Source organism: Dermacentor silvarum, chromosome 8, assembly GCF_013339745.2.
Source record: "Dermacentor silvarum isolate Dsil-2018 chromosome 8, BIME_Dsil_1.4, whole genome shotgun sequence".
In the NCBI taxonomy this organism is placed as follows: Eukaryota; Metazoa; Arthropoda; class Arachnida; order Ixodida; family Ixodidae; genus Dermacentor; species Dermacentor silvarum.
The window spans coordinates 113,055,763-113,072,961 of record NC_051161.1 but is presented as its reverse complement, the minus strand read 5'-3'; the positions used below and the strand labels follow the sequence as shown (position 1 = coordinate 113,072,961).

Below are 17,199 nucleotides of genomic sequence, written 5' to 3'. Positions count from 1 at the left end.
TGCATTTCAATAGATTTTATTTTTTTTTTCCCCTTTACTCGATAATTTTTCTGTTCTGTACATTTTCCTGTTTGCTCATCCAAACCATTTTTGGATTCCCACTGGAAAGCTTTTTTTTTTTTTTTAAGGACTCTTACCTACTGCATACCTGCCAAGTCTCCCGGATTACCCGGAAGACTCCCGGATGTAGACCACTTCTTCCGGTTGTACGGTTGACAGGAAAACCTCACGGAAATTGCTGTTGTGTCCCGTTCCCGCGTCTAGCGCTTTGTCAGGCCACATTTTCAACAAAAATCCAACCCAATCTATTCAAGTTAGAAATTCATCACGCAAAACATTGTTAAGAAAGTAGTCGGGAAACCCTATACATGCGCTATTTTGTTAACTGCAGAGCCGCTCCTTGCGCTGACAGGGTTGTTGGGTGCCATAGTGGCCCTAGTTGCATTAAGCTAGCCAGCGAATGCCACCTTCCACAACTAGCAACACTAGACCATCGTTCTCCTCGATGTCAGCCGCTCTGGCATGGCGTAGGCCTACGGTCAGTCATGGCTTTAAAAGCGAGGAGCACTAATGTGAAAAGTATCAAGCATTTTTAATGTAGTGCTCAGCCGAAGTGGCGCTGGGTATTTTGTTGATACCACAGAGCAATGCAGAGTGCGAGCGGCAATTTAACATCGGGAAAAATTCGAGCTCGGACGCAGTGCCGCTCGTCCATGTGTCCCTCGTTCAAGACGCTGGGAAACGTGAACCTCGCAAAATGTGAAAGAGATGGAATTTCTTACAATCAAACGTTATCTGGAGAATTTTTCAACATCCGCCATGGTTACTTAGTGGCTTTGGCATTGCGCTGCTAAGTACGAGTTCGCGGGATCAAATCTAGGCCGCGGCGGCCGCATTTTGTCGGCGGCGAAATGCAAAAACGCCCGTGTGCGGTCCATTGGATGCACGTTGAAGAACCCCAGGTGGTCCAAATTAATCCGGAGTCCCCCACTACTGTCTGCCTTATAATCAGTGTGTGGTTGTAGGACGTAAGACGGAGAATTTAAATAAATTTTAAAGAATTTTTGAAGGCAAAATTAACAACAGCAAAATGCTTGCAAAAGTAAGACCTTGATGTTCATCTGGTCATTTGTATATCGGTAAATAAAATTGTAATTAAGTTCTCCGGGCAGTACTTGAAAATATCGACGTTGGGGGAGGGGGGGGGGGTTGTGTAACCAACTGACCCCCCCCCACTGCCGGTGTTTAGGTTCGCCGAACTTGGCAGGTATGCTACTGGTCACGTCTGGCATTTCTCTGCACTTAATCAACGACTACGGTCCCAACAGAGGGATTGGACAGCCATTTAGGTTCAGAATACAAAAGCTAATGTGGCGGTCAATGTCTTGGGTTATTGCATTGTTCAAATTCTCTGGATTGATGGTTGTTCATGAGCATCCATTTTGAAATGAGGTTGTGGCTGATGCTACCAAGCTCTTTATTTTTATCCTTTTTACTGTATTTATTATTGGCCCCTAAGACCTGTGGTTAATGTTAACAAACCGTCATACTCGATAGAAATTTATTGCCATAAAATCTGCTATGTTTGCGGCTTTTGAACCACCAATATTCCAGCCATCTGGTACTACTCTCTACTGCAGACTCGTTTACCTTTCCTCTGTTATCCTTAAAGCCCAAGGCCTTGGGCAGGGGAACCACATCTTCACTCACCTGATACTGCAACACAGTAACAAAATATGCCCTATAGTTTCTGCACCATTTCCACACGCTAGGCATAGCTGGCTTTGAACAGTAGCACACTGCCCCTTGAATCCTAAAAAAAAAAGTCATAGTTTCTCCCGAAAGACGGAGCATCGATTGCAATAGCAAATTATTAGACAGCTATTCGAAGTAAGGATAGTAGTTTTATCGGTCGTATAAACTTGTAAACATTCACTTACTAACTGAATTAACAAGCATGGTGTTAATGGCACAGGCATACTTGAAGAAATCTCACTCGATGACTGTGGACACTAGCTGTCAAAGTGCTGGCGTGAGGAAGCGCGGCAGCAGCAGCAGCAGCAAAGTCGCTTCATTGCAAACTAAGTGACAAGAACACAGTGCACAAAAAAACTATCAGCCTGCGCGGCAGCCCTCAGCCGTCGCCATACGCAACTGCCGCCGAGTAGTAGCTGCTGCTTGCTGAGTAGTTCAGCAAGCATAGAGCAACAGATGAGTAATAAACCTCTACTGGTCTGTAAAAAAATCGTAAGAGGGGGGCCTGTCATCTCTGCGATTCAGCAACACCAATTCATGAGCTCTGCTTGCCTGTACCTGAAATCGCAATGGAAAAGAACATCTGTTACCCAGCCTTTGTGGGAATTGCAACAGCGGACTTTTTTTGCGGTTACGCAGGGGTCATCACAAGAGGAGAGTTCGTCGGGACCAAATATAAAGTGAGTAACTTTCTCCGTGCCCTGTCATTTCTCTAGCATGTCTTGAAATGATGTGGAATGCTGGCTACATGAACGAGACCTAAAAGGTGCTCATATTACTACAGTGAAACCTAGTTTATACGTACTCGCTTAAAATGTGCTAAAAGTTAAAACGTAGTTGCGACAAATCCCTAACTCAGTTTGCATAGAGCCTAATGTATTGGCTAACTGTTAAGCCATAGTCACTCATCGTATGCCTACCGGTTAGTGTGTACCAGGATGACTTTTTGTCATGTGGAGGGGAACTGAACTGTAGAGTTTCATATAATAATTACTAGAGGGCGCTGTGGCGGCAGTGTCTATACAGGAGCTGCATGGGAATAATGGGTCGTGCATGGATTTGCCTAAACTTCGTCCATCTGGGTTCAAACAGCTTCATGACTTTTTAAACTTATCTTTAACACCATACTGTGTTTTAAATAATTAAATGAACATTATTCAAATTGTCCGACGGCAGAATTCAAACCCTGGACCTCTAGTACGGAAGTCTGATATTGAAACCATTGCACCACGGACGCTTGCACTGACATGCGGCATAGAACAACACCCTTACGAATTTCTTGGGGGCAAGCCAGCCTGTTGAGACGCTTGGCACATTTCAATTTGACCACCTCGACAGGCTGAATCACTGTAATTAGTAGCGATTGTGTGTGTTCGCAGAGTCTTCCGCATTTAGAAAAATATAGACTGCTTTAAAATTTAGGATAATGAAGGCAGGCAAAGCATAATGAAACAAAGCCACAAGAACGTCTGAATACACAAGCATGAAGATCAGACAAATCCATGTACTAATGATCATTCCCGCTGAACCACTGTAATTATTAGCGATTGTGTGTGTTCGCTGAGTCTTCTGCATTTGGAAAAATATAGATTGCTTTGAAATTTAGGATAATGAAGGCAGGCAAAGAATAATAAACAAAGCCACAAGAACGTCTGAATCCACAAGCACGAAGATCAGACAAATCCACGTACTAATGATCATTCCCGTGGTGGTTGAACAATCACAGCGCCATAGTTCCCTCTAGTAATTATTGTAAGAAACTCTATGAACGGCACTGCCTCGACTTGCGATGTGGCTGATGCCACCACGCTGTGCCGTGAAAAAATTTTCGCCTTTTTGGAAAATGTTAAAGCCAGTCTAACGATGAATTGCTTTCTCCGGAGTCCTTAGTGTCACTTTCTTCTCGAGTGCTCTCACCTGGAGATGTCTGCCGATCGTCTGAAGGTGTAATATATTCCCCCTCGGCACTATAGTTATATTCAGGTTGACTAAACACACCCGAGTTCTTTCCATAAAACGTGCGCCGATAAAATCATTTTCTTGCAACGTCACACCACGAAAGACGCATATAAATTCCTTCGAATGTGGCGCTAAAGAATTGCCGTGTTCACACACAAAGGCTGTGAAGGGCAGTTATCAATAGTTAAAAATGTCTCGGAAGGTGCCGCAAGAAACGCAAAGAAAAAGGAAACGGCACAGGCAAGTAAGCACGTAAGTCAGGAGAAGCCGAACAGACAAGGTCGAACACATGACCGTAGAGGGTTAGTCTCGACTATGATGTTATCTGTACAGGACAGAATGCTTGGCAGGCACGCATTTGTACTGTTTTGAGGGCTGCAGTATGTTAAAAGTAAATTATGTTTGTTTTGTGGCAGGTTGCTGGTGTATCCTGCACCGCCCAAGACTGGTGGCATCGCTGTCCACAGTGCGGACCTGCGTTGCCTGCGGGAAGGGCAGTTCCTCAACGATGTCATAATCGACTTCTACCTCAAGTGAGTCATTCTCGTAGTGTTGTTGCTGTGCACGAAGGAGTGAACGCCACACGCACAAGCTTGGCAAGTTTTGCCAAGGAAGGCAGCTGGGGAGCAAGATCTTTAACAATGCTAAGAGACGCCAGGGCTGTGTTAACGAGGCACATAAACACCAGACAAAAAAAAGTTTTTTTTTTTTTAAATCTAAATGTGCATAAGCATAATCAATGAAAAGAAAAAATATTTCACAGAAACTTTTTGAGCAACAGGGGAGGAACCTCCAGGATGAAAACTGAAGTGGGCTTGAACCCCAGGCCACCTATGGCTTCGTTTGGAATTTGTATTGACAGCTCCTCACCATATGTGACCCCTAAGTGTACATTTAATTTGCTTTACATAACATGTGTGATACCACTGCAGCCGGAGGTCTTGCATCGGTCTGTCTCATCTGAACGTGCTTTAAAAAAAATGTCACGTGCCAAGCTTCCTCATACCATGTCGCAGCTCTAAGCCAACAAATGACGCTTGCTGCCTGTCATTCAGTGTTGGCCGAAGGCATTTAGCCAGAAACTTCGTATACAATACCAACACTCGGCAAGAAAAGGAAAATGTAAATTTTCTCTGCAGGCAACATTCGTCCTTAAAGGGTCAAGCTTGACCTGCATGGTGCAATTTTCCATCCACAGAAATATGCCGCACGCACATTAGATGCTGCGCCACCACTACTTCTAACCCACCAAAGTTGCACTGCTGGGCACTAGGTCATCTGTTCGATTCCTGTCCTCCGTGGCTGAACTCCAACAGGGTCAGAATGCTACAACCAGGGTGTTGCAACAAAATGCTTTTCGTTCTGGTTTTAGTTCCGTTCCACTGAACAACGTTCTGTTCCGGTTCTGCTCCGGAACAAAAACAAGAAAATGGTTCGTAAGCGTTCATAACGGTTTTTGGTTTTTCATGCGAAAATTTTCAAACCAAAGTAACGATAAAAAGCATACCGTATTTATTCGAATTTAGGCCGATAGTTTTTGGAGGGGGCGATGGTGTATCAGCGTGCGGCGTGGCGTCATCCTAATGGCACCAAACAGCCGATGCCACTATAGTACCGCTTTCTAACGAACAGTTGTGCTAGTCGCAGAGGCATCGTCAAACGTTCAAGCCGGGTGGTACTTTGGCATCGATGAGAAAAACGTCCGTCGTTGGAGGGGGCAATGATGTATGTATCAGTGTATGCCGTGGCGTTATCGTAATGGCACCAAACAGGCAATGCCACTATAGTACCGCTTTCTAACGAACAGTTGTGCTAGCCGCAGAGGCATCATCGAATGTACTCACTGAAATGTGAGACCGCTGTTCTGATAAAACGAATTTAACGAACATAAACTAACAATAAAACATCGGTAACAAAGCATTGTATCCATAGAAAGCTAGGAGACTATCTACGTACTGCGCGGCGGCGTGCGGTCGCATGGGCCATATCTTGAAAGCGATCTGCATTGGGGGCAGTGTTTAGGCAGTGTAGGTGCGTCGGTGGCTCGTAGCTTTGTGCGTGCTGTGTGTTCTCGTAGGATCGTAGTTTTATAGGCCGTATGAACTTGTAAACATTCGCTTACTAACTAAATTACCAAGCACGGTGTCACGTGCGCACAGGTAAACATGGAACACATCTCGCTCGATTACCGCGGAAACTCGGTGTCAACATGCTGGAATGAGAAGGCGCGGCAATAGCAGCGAGCGAATTGACCTCCGTGCCGTCTCTCGCTTCAACGCGAACTAAAGGTCGAGAGCACAGCGCACACGACTCTACAGGCACTAGTTGCACTTTGCCCACATCACAGACCGCTTTGAAGCTGATGCCTGAGCGGGCACGCACTTTGTGCACAGCGCAGATTGCTTTCTAGATACGGCGGCCACGCCGCATCCGCTGTTGTCAACAGGATGCCAACGTCTTGTTGTCTGGGAAAAATGACAACCCGCTAGAGTCTAGACACACTGACTCCAGCAACTGGTTTGAAAGTAATGGATCCTTTTGACTTCATCTTAAAAGTTATCAGAGTCCACGACAATGACATTGTGATGGCTCTTTTAACAGACTGTGAGATTCGCGTAAGACCTTTGCTTGCCGTGAAGCGTGAGAAATCCAGGCTGACCGACGTCTGGAAATAAAACTTCCGGTAAGCGCAAGCTTGCCAAGTTTGCCAACTTTGTCATAAATATGCAATGAAATTGTGATAATTCAAACCGCTTCGTTGCGACGGTGCATGCGCCGCAAAATGAGTGTTTCGCGATCGGCCGGGCACGCGCGTTGAGTTAGGCGTCGGCCGCAGTGTACGAAAAATGCTGTAACAGCGGCGCGAAATGCATTCTCTCGTGAAGTTGACACTTTATTGACCGCCTTAGGTACATCTCAACCTTTGCCCCCACGCCATTGCGAAGATTTCCCAGACGATGGTTTTGGTTTCGTTTGCGGCTTTGCCGTTTGGCGTACGTATATACATACTAATTTCGCATCAACGAAGTTCCGCCACAACGAAATTTTTCATGTGTCCTGTGAATTTCGTTGTAATGGGACTCGACTGTATTTCTTTTCCACAAGAACGAACATTGTTTCGGCGTCAGGAAAAATAAATTATGCAATAAATCCCTCTTCAAACCATTTCCCTATTACTGCATTTGCGATTGCAATGTTACCAGTCTCGACACTATTATGTTATTTTAGCGCTAATGCAAGGTGTGTCTCCTCGTACTTGTGCTTTTTTTTTACGCTGTGCGCTCGTGAATTCTCCTGTTATATATATTCGCATGCATTTTAAATGGGCTCATAGACCAAATTGTACGATCAAGGTAAATGCAAGTGCACGAGCAGAAAAAATAACATTACAGGCAATGGGCCAGATCACTGATGTTCCCATGTGAAGAAACATATTCATTTTTTTTTTTATTGCTTATACGCTGCAGCTATTAGACCTCGAGAAGGCGAGGTTGACACATACTGTACAAGCTGTAAGTAAAAAAAAAAAGATTTTTTTTTTTACTTACCTGAGCATGATCATTTTGGCCTGATCATGCACACGCGGGCCCTGGCTAAGCTTATACTAATGAACGCCCAGGCCTGGGCTGGACTCGGGCTTCATAAAACAGGCCTGGGCCAAAAAATCAGGCCCGTGCAGTGCTCAAAGTCGGACCTCGATATAGCGAAATCGTGTTTGCAGCGAAAAACTTCATTGAATAGTGAATTTCGATACCTGAACAGCCACACGGCAGCTTTTAAGCTGGAAGTTGTCAAATATGCCCCGGAGCACGGTAAGTGCACAGCAGGCAGCCACTTTCACGTTGATGAGAAGTGTGTACGGCACTGGTGTGACCAGGAAGAACCCTGGGCAATCACGAACAACACAAGACGCGCTTTCACTTTTACGCCTTGCAAGTATCCGTAACTTGAAAGTGAGCTTCTCAGCTATGTCACGGAGGTATGGAACAATGACTACACTCTGTCAACGGACATGCTGAGCTAAGGTGTTTGAGGTGGCACCTGCGAAAGGCCTACCAAGTGAAGATCTCGAAGCAAGTGCTGGTTGGGTTCGGAGGTTCATGAAGCGCAACAGTTTGTACATCCGGTGAGGAACAACGATGTGCCTGTGGCTTCCTCACGGATGCGAGGACAAGCTACTAAGGTTTTCGTGTATACGTAGCACCTAGTATATTCAGGCCCGAATTGAGAAAGAAAAAAAAAGGTGCGGTCCTTACACTAAATTATACGGTATTTAATTTATTTTAGGAAGGTTCCTGTTAGTATGGCCAGTGCATTGACGTGAATGCCTTCTTGGCTCTGCCACAGGTACCTGTTGCTGGAGCGGCTAAGCGAGGAGGTGCGGCAGCGGACGCACATCTTCAGCTCCTTCTTCTACCCACGCCTGACGCAGCGGCTCAACCCTCGTGCACCGGGACAGCAGGGCCTGACGTGAGTTGTTTTACAGCAACAGCTATTGCTAGCTCTTTAAAAGCACTGCGAAGTCTCAGTGTTGCTGGCAATGTATGCTGTGACCCAAATTGATTAGACCTGCTCCCGATACAGAACTCTGGGCGACAGTAGTTTTTGTTGGCATCCTCGTTATCCTCGTCATTCGTCGCGTGACCTTCTATTCCTGTTTTGAGTGCCAATATATCTTCCTTTGAGTGGCCCTTAACTCCTTAACTGTCGATGACTCATAATGACAAAGGTGGCTCTACCTTGTTATCTTGAAACATAAATAAATAATACACAATGCAGACCTGCCAAATCTCCCGAATTCGTCGCAAGGTTTACGATTTTGGGTTTGTTATATGATTTTAAGACTGTTGCCTCAAGTTTTATGAAAAGTGCATTCTGTTTGCGAAAATGTTTTAGAGGTACTGAAGGATGGGGCAAATAAGATACAATAAATTGTGATGGTACCTGCACTGCCTTTTCATGGATATGCAAGTTGCTAAACGTAGAGCAACTTGCTTTGAGCAAGTTCATTCAGACAAGTTCCTGAAGCAGGTGAAATTGGCAACAGCAAAGTTGTTGAATTAAGTTGTCTTAAATGTAAATAATTGGAAACAACATGCATATGTATCCCACGAAAGCTGTGCGCTCAGGACAGACAGAAACGAAAGTACGAAAGTGTGTGCTGCCTCACGCATTTTTCAAACGTCTGCATCCATGGCAATTTCCATTTATTGCCTTGTATTCCTTCGTAGTGACAGTGAAATTTCATAATGCTGAAATCGTGTATAAACACACTATGTTATACTAAGGTTTAACTGTACTATCTTTCCCATGCTAGCTGAACAATCGCAGCGTCAAAGTTCCCTCCAGTAACTTTTGTAGGAAGCTCTATGGACAAAAAAAATAAACATGGCAGCCAAATCGTCCATAGCCGTTGCATGATTACAGTTCAGACCACTTGTAATGTAACCACTGATACTAGTGCAGAACCTGCGAAAATCTGGCCTTTTCTCGAGTTCCATTTACCCTCCCGTAGAACTGTATGTGCAGTCTAATTTTTGTTAATTCGACGCTGACAGGACCAACAAAAGTGGTCGAATTACCTCGCAGGTCGAGTTAGCAAGATTCATAAAAAAATCCAAAACACACCGTCGATTAATTTGGCAGTATTTTCAAGAGTTTAGCATGCCCCCGAATCAAATGCGCACCCACTTTCTGAGTGTCCAAAGTGGAAAGCAAACGTAGAAATTTAACACACACCCGATTTTTTAGCAAGGAAAATATGCACAATGGTGCCCGGTTTCTTAAAGTCAACTTGGCAGCATTTTTTTTTTTTTTTTCCTTAAGTCAGCTTCCTTGTTGTAAGTCTGTGTCTATGCCGTAAAGGCAGCGAAGACAGTTTTAGTTTTGTATCCGATTGGCACCGCACAAGCAATTTTCATCCCAATTTTCTTGGAAAAAGCAAACCAGTGTACATTAGAAATGAGCAAAGACTCTAATCAAACATTGTGAGCTACGGCTATTGCTTGTAAATCTTTCTAGGGGGGGGGGGGGGGGGGGGGCTGGCCAAAAATTTGCATTTTCGACGAGAGAGGACGTGTGTTCGACACATTTACTGTCCCCTAAGCTCCACCAAGACAGACGCTGCCACTGAAGGGGTCGCTATTGGGGCCATCATTGTGGTCGGGCATTTGCATGCTGACTGGCCAAGTTAGAATTATCCGGCGAAGGTCAATTTTAGGATCTAATAACGAAAGCTTGGGCCCATAGAAAAGCATGGGAGCCGTTCGGTATCTTTTGATCGGGATCGAATTAATCTAATTAACCGGAGTCGAATTAATGACAGTCTGCTGTATGCTCAGGCCGCTTATAGTGCAGCAACGCTTAAGCAAAAATTTAAGTTGCTGCACGCGACGCTTAAGCTTCGCCTTCAAGAGTGGAACGCGGTAGCGTTATCGGGACCCGTTCGCATCACATTTTTCTTTGAGTAGGCTTCACTGCAACCCACAATGTGGGAGAGCCAGCTTACAAAGACCAAGCTTACACCAATCCCCTTAAAGTCGGCTTCACTTTTAAACACAAATGCATTGCTGGGAAGACATTTTTCTAGGGGCAATATAAGCCATCTTATATCAATGTCAAGGCCCTAGGACCTCTTTTTTTTTGTTACTTTATTAATTGTTTGCTGTTGCCTTAAGGCACGTGCGTCCAAAATGCATTAGGCAGCGTTGTTTGCTTGAGCCACGCCTCATCAGAATTGGAGGATGCTCAAACTTCGCCTTTAGGAGTGGAACACAATAGCACTGAAAGATTTTTGGCTGCTTATCAGGCTTTTTTCTCATATATTCAAATTACGATCCAACGCTATCATGTCTGTAGGTTGTGGTTAAGTCGTACTTTACAATTTTTCTGACGGATGTTACTTTGAGAAATTTTTGTTCACTAACCCCTTGTGCCATGCCTGTGTGGTCGGGGTGGTTTGGGATGAATTTCTCCGCCACGGATGCCGTGGACGCCGACGCTTACGCCAACGCCGGATTTTCTGCGACACGTGGCCCTTAACGCTGTCGCGTTAAAATACCGGTTATAATTTAGAGTGATTTGAATCAAATATCGAATTGAACCAAGAAAAAAAAAACTACAACGTATCGTCACTACTTCTTCAGCTTCAGAGAGCAAAAAGCATTGGATTCTATTCAACAGACATTGTGTAGATACAAAGAATATTTTCCATATATTTATATTGAACTAAGCTGTGGTCAGTGCTGGACATTAATTTAGTGTTCCCTGTATAGCAGGGGACCATACTGCACATCTTGATTACTAGGTAGCCAAGCTTGCACCATTTTTGTTATGCAATGCTAGTAGACTCCCGACCATCTGCATTGCTGTGTTTTCTTGCTCAAAATCTGTATACATATAAATTTCGCGATAAATTTTCTGATATACCATATTTGATTCGATACTGGACTTTTTTTTTTTTTCTTTGTTCGATTCAAAATCTACAAGCGTTAGGTCCTGCCTATTTGGCTAAATGAAATGAGCTTGGCTGACACCCATTTGACCGGTCGCCCACGCTAACTGCCGATAAGCAAGGACTGCCGGGCACTACAAGAGTGACATGCGGTGGATGGGCATTTCGCAGGCCCGCGGCACGGCGGCATCGCAACGTGCGGACGTGGACTAGGCACGTCGACATTTTTGCCAAGGACTTCATAGTGGTGCCCATCAACCAGAATGCCCACTGGTTCCTGGCAGTGCTGTGCTTTCCCGGACTAGTGGCTCGTGCTTGCCCCCCGCAGGAGGTGGCGCCCGCCTATGATGACCACACGCCCCTGGCCGATAGCCAGAGTCCCGCAGCAAGCCCAAAGACACCTGGTGGGTATTTTAAGCCTTTAACCCCTTCAGGCATTGTGTGCAAAATTGGGCACGCCAAGTTTGTGTGTCAAAAGCAAAATGAATGTAATGATGTTTAAAATGTCTTGCATACATTTTGGAACACTTCTGTTTGTACCCGTGCGGTCAAGTGTTTTGGTAAAACGAGTTGAAAAGTAGACTTTTGGCTAGGTGTCAGCTTTGGGTGCCACTACGTCGTCAGGTAGCAGGTTCACTTCTTTCATTGTTCTTCGCAATGTTTAACATTATGCGTATTTTTTACCCGACTGAATAGGTGCTTTTCAATTATGCTAGAAATTATGCTGACAATTTTTGTTCTCACATATGACGTTCCTATAGACAGTCCTCGCGTAGAGTCCACTTTCCGTAAACTTGCAAGAACTCACTGAAGAATTGAAAACTTCTAGTCTGCTCTGCAGCAGGGTGCTTTGAAGGTGCAGGAAATGTGAAACAGGGACCATGGATCTAGCCTGTGCCTTAAGGGTCCCCAGAACGCAGCTTTCATATACAGTCGACTCCCGTTAATACGAAGTTCACGGGACCTGCAAAAAAGTTTCAATTAAACGAACTTCCAATTAAAAGAAAAGCACAAAAACGGCACCTTTATTAACTTCAAAGCGGAAAGTCTTTTATGAAAAATAGTCAGTCATCTTTGTCTGCTTCTGCTTGCCGAATCTAGCTGCGGCAAGCATGTTTTGCAAGCAGTAGACGTGTCCAAGTGCTTCATCGGCGTTGCTTTCTCCAACAAAAAATCGCTGCGCGAGAGCAAGACCCGCAGCTACATCGGCAGCCCTCGGTTGTGGCTCGTTTTCGATGTCGCCGTCAGCGTCGGCGTCGCTTTCATGAATGCATTCATGGGGCCGAACGATCTGCACAATTTCGCTGTCCGTCAGTGGACCGCAAGTTTCCACAGTGCTGTCCACGGCGACGTGCTGTTCAAAACTAACGTCACCGAGTGCGGCACCAAAGCTACAGTCGTCGAGCTCACTTACTTGCACTTCCCCCGGCGGACAAGAACCATCCCCTGAAGTTTCCACGAAACCACAAGCCCGGAAGCAGTTGGCGATAGTCTCATCTTTCACGCGGCCCCAAGCTCGCGCTAGCATGTGGATGGCACTAAGTACACTTACTTCGTACTTCGAGGAGTTGTCCATGCACAAAATCATGCGCTCGACGAGGTGCTGCCTGTACAGGACCTTTACATTTTTTATAATGCCTTGGTCCATCGGCTGCAACACCGACATCGTGTTTGCAGGCAAGTATGCAAGATGGATAGCATTCAAGGTCGGCACATTCATGTGGGCACTGCATTGGTCCACAAGGAACAACACCTTGCGGTTCGCCAACGTAAACTTGCGATCAAGTTTGGTGATCCACTCTCGGAAAATGTCGCACGTCATCCATGCCTTCCTGTTTGAGGCGTAGTCCACAGGAAGCGTCTTTATGCCTTTAAAACACCTAGACTTTGCGGCCTTCCCGATGACGAGCAGGCGACATCGTTTGGTGCCAGTCATGTTTGCCGCGATCAGAACCGACACCCGTTCTTTACTCCGTTTGCCTCCAGCACAGTTGTCGTCCTTGAATGTCAGGGTCTTGTCTGGTAGGAGCCGGTAAAAAAGCGCAGTCTCGTCTGCGTTAAAGATGTCAACCGGCTGATACTTGCTGAGGTACTCGCGAAGCTTTTCAGCTCTCCATGTAGCGCAAGTTTCCGGGTTGACAGACGCCTTTTCTCCACACACGCTCTTGAAGACCAGGTCATGCCGATGTTTGAAGCGCGTCAGCCACCCATCCGAAGAAGTGAAATCGTTGATATCCAACATTGCTGCAAGCGATAGGGCTTTCGCCGCGACGACCTCACCACTGACGGGAAGTTTGTTATTGCGAGCTTCTTTTATCCAAATCAGCAATGCCTTTTCCAACTCCGGGTAGGCGCCGGTGCGCATTCGCTTCCGTGACATCTTGAACTTGTCATTTTCAAAAGCATCATGTATTGAACGCTTATTTTTGATAAAGTTCGAGAGCGTGTTAGGCTTAATGCCGTACTTGCGTGCGATGTCTTGCTTGGCGGTGCCTCCTTTGTCAACTTCTTTCAAGACTTCGACTTTCGTTGCCAGGTCAAGTGTTCGGTAAGGACCGCGAGTTGCCATTTCAATCGTCGGCACTACGACACTTAAAAATCGGAAGCGTGGAGAAACTCGCGGAATTAATCCAACGCGCGGCTGTTGCACTCAACGAAAAAGAAGAGACTGGACGAAGCCTACGAAACGCCGGCGTTGACTAAACAATCTTGCCGTTTCAAGAGATGTGGCGCTGCGGACAGCGGTGATGGCGATAACAGTGCGTTGCAGGCAGCTGCGATGGCGACGACACGAGCGCGATCAAGTAGCTGTTTTGGCACGTGAAAAATCGCGCATTTTATTGAAAAATTATGGTAGCCTCGAGGTTCTCGATTGAAAAATAACTTCTAATTAACCAATAATATGAGATTTTAACTTCGAATTATCGAGAAATTTTTTCCATAGAGCTGCATATAAAACTGACGAGACCACTCCTTTACTTCTAATTAACCGAAAATTCCAATTAAGCGACTTCGAATTATCGGGAGTCGACTGTAGCGAAAAATGGCCAAAAAAATGATTTTTTGAAAAACACTTTTTCAATTTCTACAACTCCTTTTCCATCTTATTCTGGAATATCTTTACTGAAAATCACGTAGAAGTGCTCTAAAAATTTGTATCAGCCAAGGGGGTGAAAATTTCTTGGAAATATAAAAAAAAGGATTGTTTTTTAAGCCACAATATCTATCTTCAGGACGGCTCAATCGAGCAAAGTCATCTTGGTCTCGTGAGAAAGCGAATTTCTCCGTCTTCAAATTTGCCGCTTCAGCTATGCCCTTCATACAGAGAGAAGCACACAAAAAGCAAATGAGTGAAGGTCTTTCCGAAGTCTCCGATTGCTCGAGCCCGCCAGGTGACTGCAGCACGCTTCCCATTGGTCCAGCGCTCGCTTCGTAGGAACGTCGTCTGCTCTTTGCACCTCGCGAGCTCTTGACTGTTTTGACCACCTTGATCGAAACGGGCACGACGCTGACATCGCAGAAGCGCAGCCGATCCTTCCGTTTCTGGACATCTCAGACTCGCGGGTAAGCATTCCGAGCATTAGCAACGCTGACTTCACTCGTGGAATACTCGAAGACGTGGCTAAGCCTTTTGAGCATTGGTGCATCAGAATTCGTAACCAAGCATATTAAGCACGCAATCCTCAGACCTGCGGCTAAGCATTTCGCCCGTTGGTGCCTCCGACTCTGCAATCAAGCACATTGCACATGGATTCCTCGGGCTCGCGGCTAAGCATTTCACACATTGGTTCCTCAGCATTCAAGCACATCATGTGCAGGCCCCTCGAACTCGCGATGAAGCATTTTGCGCATCTGCGCCTCGGGCTCCGCAGCTAAGCACATCGCGCACCAAAGTCAGGTTTTATTTTTATTTATTTATTAGTCACGGTCCTTCAGCTGCAGTGCAGGTCGGGACATTCTCGCATTTTTTTGCTTGATTCATTCTTTTGCACCCAAAGTGCTAGTCGGATGTGAAAGTGGCAAGAAAAATCAAGTGTAAGATTATGCTCGGGGGAAAAAAAATGAAAAACGAGAAGTCACATTTGGCTGTGCTCACAATATTCAACAACCTTCCACTACATTTTGTAAGCTCTCCAGGCCCTCACGGGGTTCAGAGAAGAAAACGTTTGTGCAATTCAGTGTTCTCAAAATATGGTAGCTGATGTAAACACTAGGCCGCAAAAGGACAGGGTAAACCCTCCGCACAAGTGTTGGCTTGCAAGGCGTGCCTGTTTCAGCTGTATTGCTGCCCATGTAACAATGCCTATCTCATGCGTAGCTGCCCAGCTGTTGTCTAGGAAAAATTCTAAATGCCGCTGAAAGCCTTCGTTCAGTCATCCGGTCATTTGCTACAAAAAGGACAAAAAACGCGTCATTGAATGCGACGCGCATTGTGTGAGTGATGCTAAGGGGTAAGCCTCCCTGCTCCACTAGAGACAGCTGTACAATTCTGCAAGTACAATTCTGTGGCCTGCTGTACTTTCGTGATATGGTGCAACATTTGGTCTGCAACCTGGCCATCTTGCTCTTCACAGAGCAGCGAAGAATGTACTGGGGGGGGAAGAAAGGTACCTCAAACTAAAATAAAAACGTTACAGAAGCCTCGCATTTATAGAACAGCAATGAGTACAGCTCTGGTGCCTTTTGATAAAGCAAAATCCAAGGTAGAACGTTGAAACTTGAAGGCCATTTTCTGAAAATCTTGCCTCCTGCTCGGCTTGTCCCGCTGATTTCTGCGTAACTGCTAGGTCTGTTTCAATTCCATGTTCTTTGAAATGCAGTTCAGAGCATGACATTCTCGCTTTTCCAGTATTACGTTTTCTGAATTAATGATTGAACTAGTTGTTTACAGTCTAGGTGCCTCTTGTACAGTCACTTCATAAAAAAATGAGAACAAAAAAATTATGTTGTAAAAAAAAATTCCAAGAATGTCACACCCTCAACTATTCATTTTGGAGCTCGCAGTGCTTCGATTCAGTCTTCTGTCACATTTTGTAATTTGTTCAAGTTTGGGACAAGCCAAGAGGTGAAAAAAAAATTTACTAAATGAAACGTTAAGATATAACTTTGAAATTTTTATGATAACATCATAGAAACATCATCATAGAAACATCATAACATCATAGAAATTTTCAACAAAAATGATATAGAAATAAGGAATTCGATTTTCAAAGCCACATCCCCCCCAGTAGAATCAGCAAGATTCTACTGTATTTAGTTAGCAGTTATGAGACTGCAAATGACCTTAATTTTTGGCATGTAATAGGGGATAATAATAATGAGCCTGTTGATGTCAAGTGCCACCATTGCTTATGCGTTGTGTTGTACCCAGAGGGCACCGTCGAGGATGGAGAGAGCGTGCTGGACTCAGACCCGGATGACGGCACTGAGCTGGAGGAGACGGGCAGTCCGCATCCAAAAGGGGCAGCTGAAGCACAGACAGAGTGAGTGACAGTTTCTGCGTAGCAGCAGTGCTTGTTATAACTGTGACACTGCTACAGGCGTGTCAGGGAAAAGGAGCGCTAACGATAACGCAGCAAAGCAACAACCCCATGTGACATATATTAAAGTGCGTCTACAGCTGGCCGACGCCTGGCATTGTGCATCGCGTGTAGTTAGCATGTTTAGCACCCACCGGAGTGGCTCGGGGGCTGTGATATTCCGCTGCCGTTCCAAGTCCCAGCCATGGCGGCAACATTTCATTGGCAATGGAGTTCTAGTGCGCTCGTGTATCATACTTTGGGTGCTTATTAAAGGAACGGAGGTGGCTGGCATACTCTATAGCCCACTGGAGCATCGCTTATGACCCGTGAGTTTGGAACTAGACACATTTTCATCACGGTAGCGTCGAAGATATTGGATGTAATTGAAGAGGATTGATGGCACCCCAAGAACACACCTTGTGGTTGTTTCTTAAAGAAAAAAAGTGAATGACTGTACTGATGCCTTACTCATTCAAAGCTCCCTCTGCATCTTTGTGGAAAGGGGTGGCT

General features: G+C 45.3%; 1 protein-coding gene across 9 annotated transcripts in view; it reads left to right on the top strand.

Moving 5' to 3' along the window:
* Positions 1-17,199, top strand: part of LOC119461623 (sentrin-specific protease 7-like) — a 109,069-nt gene that overhangs the window by 68,574 nt on the left and 23,296 nt on the right. For all 9 annotated transcript variants that reach the window (XM_049671773.1, XM_049671770.1, XM_049671771.1 and 6 more), the window contains 5 exons: positions 2,395-2,435; positions 4,131-4,247; positions 8,062-8,184; positions 11,339-11,571; positions 16,539-16,650. In XM_049671773.1, coding sequence (XP_049527730.1) covers positions 2,395-2,435; positions 4,131-4,247; positions 8,062-8,184; positions 11,339-11,571; positions 16,539-16,650 — 626 coding nt within the window. The remainder of the gene's footprint in view (positions 1-2,394; positions 2,436-4,130; positions 4,248-8,061; positions 8,185-11,338; positions 11,572-16,538; positions 16,651-17,199) is intronic.